At 36.7% G+C, this 14,968-nt stretch overlaps 1 protein-coding gene across 6 annotated transcripts in view; it reads left to right on the top strand.

Annotated features, from left to right (window-relative positions):
- Exoc4 (exocyst complex component 4) overlaps nt 1-14,968 on the top strand; it is an 817,398-nt gene that overhangs the window by 26,575 nt on the left and 775,855 nt on the right. For all 6 annotated transcript variants that reach the window (XM_060380213.1, XM_060380214.1, XM_060380218.1 and 3 more), the window contains exon 3: nt 3,376-3,570. In XM_060380213.1, coding sequence (XP_060236196.1) covers nt 3,376-3,570 — 195 coding nt within the window. The remainder of the gene's footprint in view (nt 1-3,375; nt 3,571-14,968) is intronic.

The raw sequence follows: 14,968 nt of genomic DNA, 5'->3' as shown, positions 1-14,968 counted from the left end.
GATATTTACATCTGAGTCATTGAATTGTTTTGTCTTCTGTGCCACTGTTCTCCCTAGGGTGATGATAGCCCTGTAGACTTCTGTGTCAGAATCCCAACCTTGCTCGTTTATCTGTGTTCTTGTAATGATGCAACAGCATTTCTCAGAAGTTGGCCATTCTCTTCATGCAGTGTTTACTTTGTGAGAGCTTGCATGGCTGAAAATGTCTTTATTCTTTCTTCATACTTATTTGATAGCTTTCCTGGGAAATAATTCTCTCTCAGAATTGTGAAGAGATAATGTTCCTTTGTCATAGAAGCTTTAGTTGGGACCTAATTTACCAACTTTTATACAGGACCTTTTGTTTCCTTTCAAAAGTTTTAGATTTTCATTCGTTACAATCCCCTCCTTGCTGTCATCTGTCTCTGTATTACTGTATTCCCATTTTCTAGCTCTCATTTTTTTCCTCTTCCTTTCCTGTCCCCTTCCCTTTCTTGTGTTAATCCCTTACTTCTTCCTCTAAGATAGATTGCTACTGAATATTTGGTCTTCTTGACACAGTCTCTTCTCAGTCTGTTGTCTTCATCACTTTATGTGCTTTTTGTGTCTGAGAATTAATACTCTGGGAAATTTTATTAAATTTTTATTAGTTTTTTCTCTGCTATATTGTAAAAATAAATTTCCCCTCCTTTAGAATTTCTGTTTGTTAATTATTGAACTCCAGTTCAGTCTTCTAATTTTTTAAAAAATCTGGTGCACATTTGCACACACACACACACACACACACACACACACACACTTGGAGTGTCTTATTTGTTATCTCAATTTTATACAATTTTAAAAACTTTGAAGAGTTTTTCATTTTCTAAAATTGACATGTTTTGTTTCTTTGGTGTAATAGCTTTTCTTATTTTTCCCTAAGTAAATTAACTGTAGTTTTTAAGAAATCCTGTTTTCTGTATAGTTTCTCTTTTACCAGTCCCTTTTTTTGTTATGATACTTGTCAATCTTTTTATTTTTTAAATATTTAATTAAAATATAATTACATCAGTTCTCCCACATTCTCCCTTCTAACACTGCCATCACTGACATTCCCCTTCTAAAGTCACAGCAGGCATCTCTTCTTTAGCTATTGTTATTATATGTACATATAAACAAATCATCATGTAAGCACTGCTTACATGCATGTGTAGTGTCTCCTTATGTTCATGCCCAAAGGACTTGAGTTGTTAGTCCTTTCTATTGACTTTCTTTGTCTCTCTGGTGATCCTTGGCTTTCATTTATATGCAAGGGAGTTGTTGGGAGCTTAGAGCAAATTGAGGGGCTGTTATCTGTGATGAATGAGACTCAGTTTCTTCAGTGAAAACTCAGATGCCTTTAAATTTGAACTAGGTCAGTTTTCCATAGAGAGAACCCTAGCTTTCTTAGGTTGATGCTCAGAGGGAAGCTGCCAATGTTACTGGAACTGAATCATTGACAATGTGCAGAGCCCAGAGGCCTGAAGGATTGTGCTGTTTCATAGGCTCCCCTTTCACTGTATCCTCTTGTTTTCTTTGGTACTCTCAGCCTGCCTTCAGCCATCCCTGCCATTCCTTGATCCATACCCTTTCTAATTGTCCAGCTCTGGCTAGTGCTATCAGTAGGTCTCACTTGTCCATGTTGCTTGGTGGTCTGCTGGTCTTCAAATTATCCCTGTGGGGAGTCTGAATTCTTTACTTAGGCTCTCCATGTTTTGCTGCTGCTTTTCTCTGCAGCCAAACCCACTCCAAGCTGAGGTGCTCAGACTTCTTGATTTGCTAACTCCCACCATCCACCTTCTAGAATTGTACTGTGATTTTCTGTTTGCTCTTTCCTTTTCTGTTCTTCTTTTCTTGATGTCAGTGTTTATAGACTCTCTGTTTTTTCCATGGTGGAATTGTAAGAAGCAGTGGGGAAAACTACAACCATCTTTGTCAGATTTTTCTCTACCCCCTCCATGGAGTCATGCTACCATGCTTCTAAAAGGACATCACAGGTTTCTCTTATCACGACTCCTTTCTGTACCTGAGAGAGATATAGAAAACTGATGTAGATATTATCAAATTATAAAATCAGATTAGTTGTTTTCTCAATAAACTTCCAGCTTTAGCAGTCTATCTTCATTTCAATGCTTGTTAGAGAAATACTGAGATTACATTTTACCATTATCAGAACTACAGTGTCAATAGTATGATCACCCTCAAAATATTCTCACTGAAGAGGCATACAGGTTTCCAGGAGAAACAGACACACAGACTCTCTAGGGTGATGGGCACGGCTCACACTGTTGACAGTCTGGATTACATAGGTGTATATGGTTATCAGAATGCACCAAGTGCTGTACCAGAGTTGCAGTCGCCCCAGGAGAAATAGACACAAAACTAAACAAATGTTGAGCTCCAAATGGAAACATATGCTAGGATGTCAACAGTGTTTGAAAGCAGTTATGTGAATTATAGATGATAATAAATTTAAATCTTCCCACCAAAACAAAAAACCCAAAAAAACCAAAACAACAACAACAACAACAAACCCCAAATGTGGCAGCACATGCTTGTGTTGTAATACTTGGGAGAAGGAGGCAGTACTAGCACGAGGTCAAGGCCAGTAAGTTAGAGCCAGCCTGAGCTATATGAGACCTTATCCTTTTTTTTTTTTTTTCTTTTTTTTTACCTTCCTTATCTATGTTTTAAACATTGGACATTTTAAAGGTAGAATATAGGTGTAATTGTGATTAGTGTACATGTCCCTAATCCATTTTATCCCCAAACTTCTCTACCTTTATTTAATTACATTTTGCCTATGCGGTAGTTAGATTGTCTACTTAATACCAAACTTATTAACTGATGCCTTAAATGGAAACAAAAAATATCTGTCATATCTCTTTGAGATTATCTCTGCATGTGTTTACCTCTTTTTCAGTGTTGGGCTTAATTTTGTTGTGGTCATTTGGGAAAAACACTGAGTTCCTTGTTTGTAAACTCATTGGCCAAGTGACCTTCAGGTGCAAGGGACATTGGGGATAGAATACTAACACTGGACTCTCATACTAATCATTCTCCTGTTTAGGTGGAGTCACATTTATATGGCCCTTCATATTTTCAGAGTGCCTAGTATCCCCTGTAGTTACTTCTAGATTCACTCAAAGGTATGCTAGAAGTAGTTTTCTCATTTCATGGGAGAAAAATTTGAAACAGAGAAATAGTGATGCATGTGAATGACTCAGTACCAAAATCAGGATTAGAATTTTGCAAGGGGACCAACCAGGGATAATAACTGGGAGGGAATTAGGAACTGTTATACACAACAGGACCTGAGGAATGTTAACCATGTCAGATAAAACTTTGAGCTGACTGACCAAGTATGTTTTATTATAGGTAAAAGAGAATCTACTTTCCTGCAAGATGCTGCTGCATTGCAAACGGGATGAACTTCGTAAACTATGGATTGAAGGAATTGAACATAAGCATGTCCTGAACCTGCTGGATGAAATTGAGAACATCAAGCAAGTGCCTCAGAAGCTGGAACAGTGCATGGCCAGCAAGCACTACCTCAGTGCCACTGACATGCTGGTAAGAGCAGCCTGTGCAAAGGTTCACTCCTGCACTCTTCTTTCTGTACATAGCATGGCACCAATGGCCCTTGGGAATTGCTGGCCTTGAAGGGGAGCCCTAGCTAGTTCTCCTCTTGCAGTGTTTGGAATGTGAGATGATTATTATTTATATATTTTCTGCCCTTTGAACCAAGGCAAGAAATGTAGTGGAAAGAAGTCAGTACTGAAATCATGTTGAAATGGTAATGAAAGATTGCTTCTTTAGTTCCAGAGGCAGATCATGAATCTCATTTTAGAGGATGAAATCTATGTGACATAGAATTGAAGGTTTGTAACGTTTGGTGTTTTACTAAGGTTTTGAAGTCATTCACTAAGGTTTTGAAGTCATTTTTGGATTAAAGTTTTGTTTTGTACCTTTCACCTGGTAAGAAAAAAAAATGACTTCTTTGGTACTAGTCTTAGAAGTACCTTTGAAGAGCAGGAGTGCTCTGTGACCCAGCCTTTACTGCCTCACCCTGCAGTTCTGATACCTTTTAAATTATGGAAGTGCCTAGAGGGTGCAGTTTGTGGTGAGTGTCAAGCCAGACTTTGCTCCCTCTTGGTCCTGAGTTTACCAATTCTTGTGGCTTTTCTGGAGGGATTCCTATCTTCTTGCCCATTTATATACCTCCATATCTGCTTTTATCTCTATAGAAGTCTATAAAAGCGCTCAACAGCAGTTGTGTTGATTTGGATTGTTCTATTATCCAGTGGGGGCAAATTTTTTTATTTTTATTTTTTGTAAATTATATTGGTGAAAATACTAAGGGACTTGGTGGAGCCATTGATGAAATAATTCACTCACTTTCATTAAGAATTTTGCTGTTAGTGTGTTATAAGGAATTTTAAGGAATTTGGTAACCAAAGGGTGAGAAGTACTCTGCTATTTTATCACCTATTAGTTAAAGTAAATGGACTTACCACTTTTCACAGTAGAAGGATATAGTAAAGAATTAGGTTTTTTTGTTTTTTGTTTTGCATGAGTGTGTGTGTGTGTATGTGAAAGAGAGAGAGAATGTGTGTTTGTTAATACTTTTGTTTTTTGGTACTGGTCATTGAACGTAGGGCCTTGTACATGATTGATAAGTACTCTGCTCTCTATCACTAAGCTGTAACCTCACCTCTTTTTCTTTTCCTGTTTTTTGAGACAGGGCTTTTTACCCACTTGTCATGGCTGGTCTCAAATTTAGCCTGTAGCCTGAGTGGGCTTTGGGCTTGTGGTCCTCTTGCCTCAGCCTTGTGATTAGCCAGGGCCACAGCCCTGCATAGCCAGGCCCAGCTTGTTTCCAGCATCCTACGAGAGTGACATCTTTGCTCATATGGCTGGCATAGCTTTTCTAAATTATCAAGATTTAGTAATCAGAATAGACAAGTTTATATATGTTTGTGGAACACATATACTGGTGTTTGAATCATTAGATCTCTCTTTTGGTGTGTGTCTGCTTTTAATTAAATGGCATGTACTAAAATGGGTTGTTAGGATTTATTTAGGTTAATTATGTTCGTTTTAGGATTTCAGATTGTTATTTTATAGCCCTATTACTTATGTGCTAATTTATTTATTTAAAGGCTTATCAGAAATGACTACTGCCCTTTCCTTGACTAATTTTTGCTCAGGACTTAATTAAATAACTTCATCAAATTCTTTGTTGTAAGTTATAGAAATTAAACTGTGCTTTTTTATTTTTTATTTTTTTTCCCCATGGTGCAGCAAACACCTGTGATAAGTCGGCTCATGAGAAGGACCAGGGTTATTTTGGTTTGTAATTTTAAGAGGCTTCAATTCATTGTTGTTTGGATAAGGCTTAAACTATGTTGGGAGATGTGACAGAGGAGGTTACTCACTTCCTGTTGACAAGGAAACAAAAAGAGAGACAGGACGGGCTGGGGTCCTTCAAAGTCACCCATCCAATGGCTGAAGTTCCCTAGGGCACTACCTTTTCAAGGCTGTACCATCTCTCAGTAGTGCCACAGACTGGGGACCACACCCTCAACACATGGCTCTTTGGGAACATTCAAGGTGCAAACTATAGCATTTGATGGGGTTAAAAAAAAAATCCTGGAGTCATGTAAACAGCCTGTTAACAGGACAGAGGCATGCCTCAGCAGTCGCTCTGCATGTCTTTATTGTTCTCCAGACTGTGCCATAGTTAGCTTTGAAAGAAAAATGGAGTTACCTTGTAAGAGAAAAAAACCTCAATTGAAAAATGGACTAGATCAGGTTGGCTTCTATTTATGTTTGTGAGACATATTTTTAATTATTTTCTGATATAGCTGGGCCTAATTAACTGTGGGCCAATAATATTTTCCCTAGGAAGGTGAATCTGGGGTGTGTATGAAAGATAACTGACCAAGTGAAAGGGAGCAAGCCAGTGAGTTGCCTTCCTTCATTCGTTTCTGCTTTAAGTTCCTGCCTGTAGTTTCTTCCTTGGCCTCTCTTGATGATGTAAGGTAACCCTTGCACTGAAAGGAGCCCTTTTCTTGCTAAGTTGCTTTTAGTTGTGTTTGTCATAGTAACAGAAAGCAAACCAGGACAACTGGTCTTAACTATGTGGGAATAGAGCTGGGTATTTGTGTTTCGGTGGGAGAGGAAGTATAAGCACAGACTTCTTTTGTCCAGTTTTGCAGACAGAAGTAACACATTTATTTTTATATTTTTTAATAATTAATAAAAGTCCAAGACCTATGCTGAACTAGTTGGGTATAGTGATCATCAACCCTAGCTAAAATCTTAATGTTTGGGGTGTTGGGAGGGACCAAACATTCCCCTTTCTTATAAGGTCAGCGTATAAGATACATTGTTCATTTCCTCCCTAGTGATAGTTTTTGTATTCTGGATACTAATCCTTTGTTTGCTACATGTGTTATTAATACTGTTTTTGAGATGGTGTTTATCTTTTTACCTTGTTGTAGTATCTTCTATTGTAACATTTATAATGCAGAAAGTCTCTGAGCCTTATTTAAGGTATATGATTTTAAGTAAAAATTTTCATCCTATGTAAGAGAATTTTCTTTCTTTAATCCATCAAAAGTTTATTTATGCTGTGAGCCAGGGTATCTAATTTTACTTTTGTTCTTTGTAGCCAATTAACTGTGTGTTTAGTGAATCCTTCTACTGATTGATAATGCTATGGGTCACATCCCAAATTTTCACAGATGTATGTATCTCTAGGTTTTTATTTTGTTCATTCCATCTTGTCTGTGCCTGTACAACAATCATGTCCTCATAATCAGTGTAACTTTGTAATATGTCTTGAGAGGTGAAATTGCTTATACACTTCTTGGCCCTCTATTCTTCCATGTTAAGTTTAGTATTATCAGTTTGTCAAATTCCACAAAAAGATGAAAAGAATTTCATTGACTTTAAGAGAGTTTGTGTGTTAGCTATTTTGTCTTCCTATCAGTGAACAGGATGCCTGCCTATGTCTTTTCATAATGCTTATTTCTATATTCTTTACATATATTCCATTAATTTATTTATTATATGAATTATATAAAATTATTATATTTACAACAATAAATAATATAATATTATAATAGAAAATTATATCATACAATATATAATATGTAATATAAAATATTATATAAATAATGTTATAATATAACATCAAATTATAATATGTTTATATTATATAATAAATTATATAAATATAGTATATATATTCCATTAAATTTAATGTATCACCTATGTTCTGAAGCTTTAAAAATAATGGCTTTTAATTAATTATAATGTCTAGTTATATGTTGTATATAAAGATAAGATGTATTTCTCTCTTTTTAATAATTATTTAAAAAATACTTTTATGTTCTGAAATTAAAATATCTCTTTGTTCCCTTCCCTTTCTCCCTCTAACCTTCCCATAAGTATATGTATATGTACATGTACATAAATATATATATATTCCTAAGTGTGGTAGTACAGTCTGCTCAGTCAATAATGTTACTTGTAACATTATTTCAGGACTGACCACTTGGTATCGGATAACCAAATTGCGGGCTTTTTTTTAAGAGAGGATTATTTCTTCTGTTGTCCATACTGCGTATATGTCCGTGGTATTTTTTGTCTAGGGTTGTCTAGGACTGAGAGCACCATGAGATTTCTACCTTTTGTTAGCATGCCTGATGGTGTCATCCTTGTTCAGGTCTTGTTTAGGCAAACATGTAGGTGAGGCTTTATGGGTGTAGCTTCTCTGACATTTCAAGGAACTGCAATGTCGAAGCTAACTTCCTGTTCCTTTGGCCCTTACAGTCTTTCCGCCCCCTTACACTATGATCCCAAAGCCTTAGGTGCAAAGGTTGTGCTGTAGATGTGTCAGTTGGGACTGGGCTCCAGAGTCACTTGTTCTCTGTACCTTGATGGGTTGACCTTTCCCACAAAGGTATCAGTCTGTTTCTGTGGGTCAGAAGATAGCCTTCAGGAGTCATTTCTGTGCTTTCACCATGTGAGCCTGGGATGGAATGTTGGTTGTCAGATTGTGCAACAAATGCCTTCATCTGTTGAGCTATTTTGTTGGCCTGATTTTTCTTTATTAATTGACTATATATTTTCCAGGAGTAAGATTCCCAATCCTATCTGCTTGGACTTCACTTAAATTTACTGAGCTTTCTGAGTATCTCAGATACTATATGTTTTTCTTTATGGGTCCATAAGGTCCATACATTTCATTATTATGTAATTGCTTTTATTTACATGAAAGGTCATTAATTGTGAGGTAGATATCTTACCTTTTTTACCTCAGTGACAGAGTCATCCATAGAGTCAGCGTTCACAAATCACTAGCTAGGTGGGTAACTATGTGAAAGTCTTTAATACAAAGAAAGAAATTCTACTTCTTAAAGATACTTCTTTTCCAGCAGCTGTGCTTTTTGTCCTCTTCTAGGTAAATTTATTTTTATTTTTTTGACAAGATACTCTGATTTTTAACCTTTTGTAATCCTTAAAATTAGCAAAACCAATTCCAACAGAGCTAATGTGAGTGTATACTTATTATGTGCTGGTATTTTAAATATGGAAAATGTAACAATGCCTTTCACTCTTACAGCTGGGATAGATGGCTTTCTGGTATTAACATTTTGTAGAAGAGGTAATTGTGCTTGATTCGGGAAACTGGTGTAACCAAATGTACAACAATTTTCCCATTCTGTCCCTGAAAGGTTGGAAATGTTCTCTGGCCGTCTTGTGTATATAATAGTATAGTGTAAGGACTGCAACTGTTCTTTTACTTGACTTCATATGAAAAACAATCACATTTCCTTTCTCCATGACTATGTGCTGTTACAAGTAAAATCTACTTAAGGAATCTCCAGGGTCCAAATCTTCACTAAAATGGAAATCTTCACTAAAATGCATCAGAGGAAAGTGAAGACAAAGCAATCCAGTCTTTTCAAGCCCCACTGATCTCCTTGGATTTGTTTGACAGAAGACTTTGCATTTTCATTTTGAGGCAGGTGTAGATATAGATATGTAGTAATTTGATCCTTCCATAGTGTAGGTTAATAAACCCAGAGTAAATAAATCAGTGACCTATGGCTCTTGCTACCTCCTGCTATTTCTGTTTTAAAATTTGACCTGTATTGTAGCTGCAGGCTTGGCTTCTAGGTAGAATTTTATTTCTTCTTTTGAAATGGTAACCAGAATATTGCATGAAATAATTAAATTGTCATGACAGGTAATGTCTGCAAATAGGCCCAGTCTTTTGTTTCTTTCGTTAAGGTAAACAGCTGCTGTTGGCTTATGAAAAGCTAAATGTGATCCAACAAGAAGCCACACAGAAATCAGAGGCTTGATTAATACTGTAGCCTGTAGCTTTGTGATATGTATGGTTTAAATTAGACCTTTGCAGTATTGTGCTGGGTTGATGCAAGCACATTAATGACATAATTTCTGGTTGCTGCATCACATTTCTGCAGTCTGGCTTTGTATTCCACTCACATTAATTGAAGTAATTTTGCCAGTGAAGCGTGTTTCAAACCTCTGCATTTAAATTGAAATTTTAATTCCCTTATTGTCTTGAAAAGACGGCTGAAGATGCCTTGTTACAGGTTTCATTATCACTCAAAACACTCCAGCTGCTGGTTTTAATGTACAATGACTGATTAATTCTGGAAACAATTATTAATGTAAGAGTAGCAGCTTCTTCCCAGTGACATGAGTAACCAGGAAGGTATTTCATGAAAGTTAATATTTTTATAAACTTTTTTTTTCCCAGGAAGAATTTGTGTGTAGAAGTCTGCATCATGAAAATTGCAGGGAGTGCTTTGAAAACCACTTACACAAGTTCTGATTTATCAGCTATAGAAGTCAATCCATAATTGCATTCAATCAGTAGAAACCAAGCCAGTGTGGGTCGTTTAGAAGCACTTTAGCTGACTGTCACACAAGACTTGTGACTAAAATAAATTTTCATTTCTAAGTCTGCCTGAAATTGTAGAGATTTCAAATGTCTTTTTAATCATTTTGCCTTTATTTATATGCCTTTACGAAAAGAATTCATAGCTATATAGTCAGATGAGGATTATTATGATAATTATAATAACATATTTTTGTAGTTGTCTTTTCCCCAGAGGATCCCAGAATGCCTTTCTTTGAGCATTGTTTAATGGGGATATTTTACTTATACTTTGAAAATATGGCTCTATCTGGGATAGAGCATAAAAGGCAGCTATTTAATTGAGTAGTTTTAAGACTTCTATAAGAAAAATATTGTAGTATTTTTCAGTTCATATGGTCCTTTGAATGTGTTCGATGATATTGAGAACTGTGTGTGCCAGCATAGGTGTTAGTTGCTGGAAGACCTAGACTTGAATTTTAGCTTTGGCTTTTAACACCAGTATGACTTTTGGCCAGTCTTTGCTAAATGCTTGAATCAAGGATATATAGCTCTGAGGTTTGTTGAAAGATTTAAAGTCATCACAGTGCACATTATAAGTTCTTTAAATGCTTCTAGTTATTTAATTTTTAAATTAGCACTGTAGAAAAGGGTATGTTATCTCAACATTTAGTTTGGAGGTGAACTCATTTTGTACTGGTAAAAAGTTGAAGTAGGGCTAGGCTAAATATTTTTTGCCTTTTTTTTTTTTTTTAACTCAACATGATTGTTAACCTGAATGCAAGTTTACCTTATTATTTGAATTATATATAATTACTGGGTGTGATAATTTGAAGCATTTATACAGTGTAGATAATTAGCACCTCTATCTCCTTGAACATTTTTTGTTTGGGATGCTTTATTAACAGCCTACTGTGAGCTTTAAAAGAGACCTCTGTAAACTCTCTAAAGGCTTGTCCCATGGCCTTACATACCAACCACTAAAGTAGAAGACACGGATATGGTAGTGATTATTATTTGCAATCCAGTGTTTTTCTACAAAATACAGATGTACTGAAAGTGCAGAGAACTTATTTTTATTTTAATTTTCTTCCTTTTTTCCTTCCTTCCTTTTTAAAATTTTTATTTTTTATTTTAAGACAGAATCTTTGTGTAGCACTGGCTGCCCTGGACTCACTTTATAGACCAGGCTGGCTTCAAACTCAGAGATCCACCATCCCTCCTTCCTGAGTTCTAGGATTAAAGGTGCCGTTACCACCCAGTGTAATTTTAGTTTTCTTGTCATGACATCTTTATAGCCATTGGGTACTGCCAGTTGTTAATAAAATATATAACAGGTCAATTTGAACTCCAGTTATCTTTTTGTGCTATGGAACTAGTAATTACTTCTCTATCCCAATAATGTCCAATTTCCGTTTTCTTCCTTACTTCCCAGACTCTAGTAGTCATGGTTTTATGTTCAGATTAACTACGGCATCTGTGTATGAGAGGGAACATGCAGTATTTCTCTTTCCATATTTGATTTATTTTACTGAATGTTAATATATCTTTCCTGTTCAATCCATCTTTCTGTAAATGAACAGACACCAATTATAAATAATATTTCATTCACTAAGGGGCATTTAGATTGATTCCAGCCATAAAAAGAGTATGTAGCCATATTTCTTTTTATGATGCTCAGAAACTCAGTGTGTTAGATTTTTCACTGTTTGTCTGTAATACTCCATAGTGTGGATCTTTAGGTCTCTTGAACCCGAGTGTCCACAGCAAGCAATTTTCAGCTGTTATTTCAATTAGTAGCTTTTTTGCTTTCCCCCATTTCTTTGCCTTCAAGTACTCCACAGACTTCCCTCTCCCCATTTTATCATGTTCCAAGGATCTTTATTTTCCTCCTCTTCTTGCTCTTGTTGAATTTTTTCCTCTAGACTGACTAGGTTAGTTCACAAGATCTGTTTTTTAAAACAAATTTTTTTAATGCTGAATTTAAAAATTTTACTTATTAAGGTCATCATCTCAAAGATTTCTGTTTGGTCCTTTTAGAAGATTTCTTTTGCTGAATCTTATCACTCAGGTCATGAATTGTTTTTCTAATTTTGTTCAACTATTAGTATCTTCCCGATTCTTGATTTTCCTTATACTCATTAAAAAGGATTGTAGACATTTCCTTGGTATCATTCTTTGGAAAATGTTGATAGTTTTTGTTTCCTTTGAATGCATCTGTTACTTTATCTTTTCATATTTCCTGTTATTGTACACTGATATTTTCACATTTGCTGGATCTCTTTTCTCTGTTATTTGCATAAGGTAGCTTCTATTGTAAATAGCTTTCTTCAAATTTTATGTTTGGGTTTATTTGGTTGGCTTTGACACTAGTTGGATACCATAATGTAATCACTGTAAAGTTTTATTGGTGTAACTAGTGGCTTTAAATGCAATATGTGTTATAGCAAGTAAAATAGACCCAGTATCTGGAGGGGTCATGTTGGGTGCTGCATACAGTAGTTGGAGTTGGGTGCCAAGTTGGGGCCATTCCAACAGTGGGAGTGGTATTCTGGCAGTATTCTGGGTGTTCTCTCAGGCATTGCTAAGGCAGCTCTGCTCTTGTCAAGGCCTCTGTTCTTGTCAAGGTCCCTGACACCAGTTGGACTATTAGGGATAGGGTCCTGTAGCACTTTGCGCTCAGAACCAAGAATGATGCAGATCCAACCAAGAGCAGATATGTAGGAGTGGTGACAGAAACATGAAGTATTCTCTATCAATAATGATGCTGGTGCCAGGGACTTATCCACTAGGGACTGGCACATTTTTTCATCAGCGGTGACATGGCTAGCTTCTATTTTCTAGGCAAAGGAATTCTTCAGAAAGCAGTTCTAGTATACCTTAACACATGCACAGATGGTTGATCAGTATCCAAACTTTTATATCATATTTCTGGGATTGGCCGGATAAATTTCAGATTCTTTATCACTAATTCCTCATTCATCCTACATCAAATATATGTTCATGGGAAATTCATTAATCTTGTAATTGTAAACAATAGGTAACTAAATATGCTAACCTATTAGACATTGTAATTTGATATAAACCAGTCTCAGGATTGAAAATGGCTTATTAATAATGTAGATTTGAGTGTTAGCTGGTTTCAGCTTTTCGTTCTGGGAATGTTTAAGTCTCAGTAATGATGAACCACAAAGGTTGTTCTTATTTGTTCCAGTGAAACTGTCATTAGCAGATGTACTGAACTTACTTTATCTTCCTTATGGGCTGGGAGGAGGTGATGATGAGTTGACTCTCAGATGAGTAATGGGCTAGCAACAAAACCTTGCAAATGTAAATCCATGTTTCCTAGCTTGAGAGTTTATGTTTTTATTGTCATTTTGGAAGCACTGCTGATGTGAAAGCATCATGGATATCAGGAGTTGGGACATGTAGTGGGCTTATGGGAGTCCAGCTGACAGTGGCTCAATGACTGTACAAACATTCCAGTGTTCTATTTGGGTTTGTCTACAGCACAATAAAAACATGTTAGTGATGAGTATGTGATAACCATTGGTAAGGCCCATGTGTTCCTAATTTCAGAATCAACTTGTGAGGTTAACATTCTTTTTTTTTATTAAATTTTTATTTTTTTATATTAATTACAGGTTAATTACTTTGTATCCAAGCTGAAGCCCCTCCTTCATTCCCTTCCAATCCCACCCTCCCTCCCTCATCTCCTCCCTGCCCCTCTCTAAGTCTACTGCTTAGGGGAGGTCTGCTTTCCCTTCCAGCTGACCTTAGCTTATCAGGTCTCTTCAGGACTGGCTGCAATGTCCTCCTCTGTGGCCTAGCAAGGCAGCTCCTCCCTTGGGGGTGGGGAGGTCAAAGAGCCAGCCACAGAGTTCATGTCAGAGATAGTCCCTGTTCCCCTTACTAGGGTATCCACTTGGATACTGAGCTGCCATGGGCTATATCTGAGTAGGGGTTCTAGTTATATTCATGCATGGTGCTTGGTTGGAGAATTAGTCTCAGAAAAGACCCCTGTGCCCAGATATATTTGGTCCTTGTGGAGCTCCTGTCCTCTCTAGGTCATACTAACTCCTCCTTCTTTCATATGATTCCCTGCATTCTGCTGAAGGTTTAGTTATGAGTCTCAGCATCTGCTTTGATACACTGCTAGGTAGAGTCCTTCAGAGGCCCTCTGTGGTAGGCTCCTGTCCTGTTACTTGTTTTCTTTACTTCCAATGTCCATCCCATTTGTCTTTCTAAGTGAGGATTGATCATCTTACCCCGGGTCCTCCATCTTGTTTAGCTTCTTTAGGTGTACAGATTTTAGTATGTTTATCCTATCTTATAGGTATAGTATCCACTTACAAGTGAGTATATACTGTCTGTGTCTTTGTGCTTCTGGGATACCTCACTCAGGATGATCTTTTCTAGATCCCACCATTTGCCTACAAATTTCATGCTTTCCTTGTTTTTAATTGCTGAGTAGTATTCCATTGTGTAAATGTTCCACAATTTCTGTATCCAGTTCTCCATTGAGGGACATCTCGGCTGTTTCCAGGTTCCTGGCTATTATGAATAAAGCTGCTATGAACATGGTTGAGCAAATGTCCTTGTTAATTTGTCAGGAAAGAAAGAACATGGCATACATTTAGTAATTAAATAAATGATTAGACTCTTTTAAATTAAATTTTTCATTTTATATGTATTGGTGTTTTGCCTGCGTGTATGTTTTTGTATTTTGTACACGTCTGGCAACTGCAGTAAGTCCAGTAAAGGATTCCTGGAACCGGAGTTACAGATGGGTATTAGCTGCCGTGGAGGTGCATGGAATCAAACCTGTGTCATCTGGAAGAGCAGCAGTGCTCTTAACTGCTGAGCCATCTTGCCAGCCCCTGTACCATTTTCTTTCTTTCCTTCCTTCCTTCCTTCTTCCTTCCTTCCTTCCTTCCTTCTTTCCTTCCTTCCTTCTTTCCTTCCTTCCTTCCTTCCTTCCTTCCTTCCTTCCTTCCTTCTTTCCTTCCTTCCTCTTTCTCTTTCTCTTTCTTTTACATGATTACTTCT

Source organism: Meriones unguiculatus, chromosome 3, assembly GCF_030254825.1.
Source record: "Meriones unguiculatus strain TT.TT164.6M chromosome 3, Bangor_MerUng_6.1, whole genome shotgun sequence".
Taxonomy (NCBI): domain Eukaryota; kingdom Metazoa; phylum Chordata; class Mammalia; order Rodentia; family Muridae; genus Meriones; species Meriones unguiculatus.
Note: the sequence above shows the minus strand (reverse complement) of the source record. Positions and strands in the feature narration are given on the sequence as shown.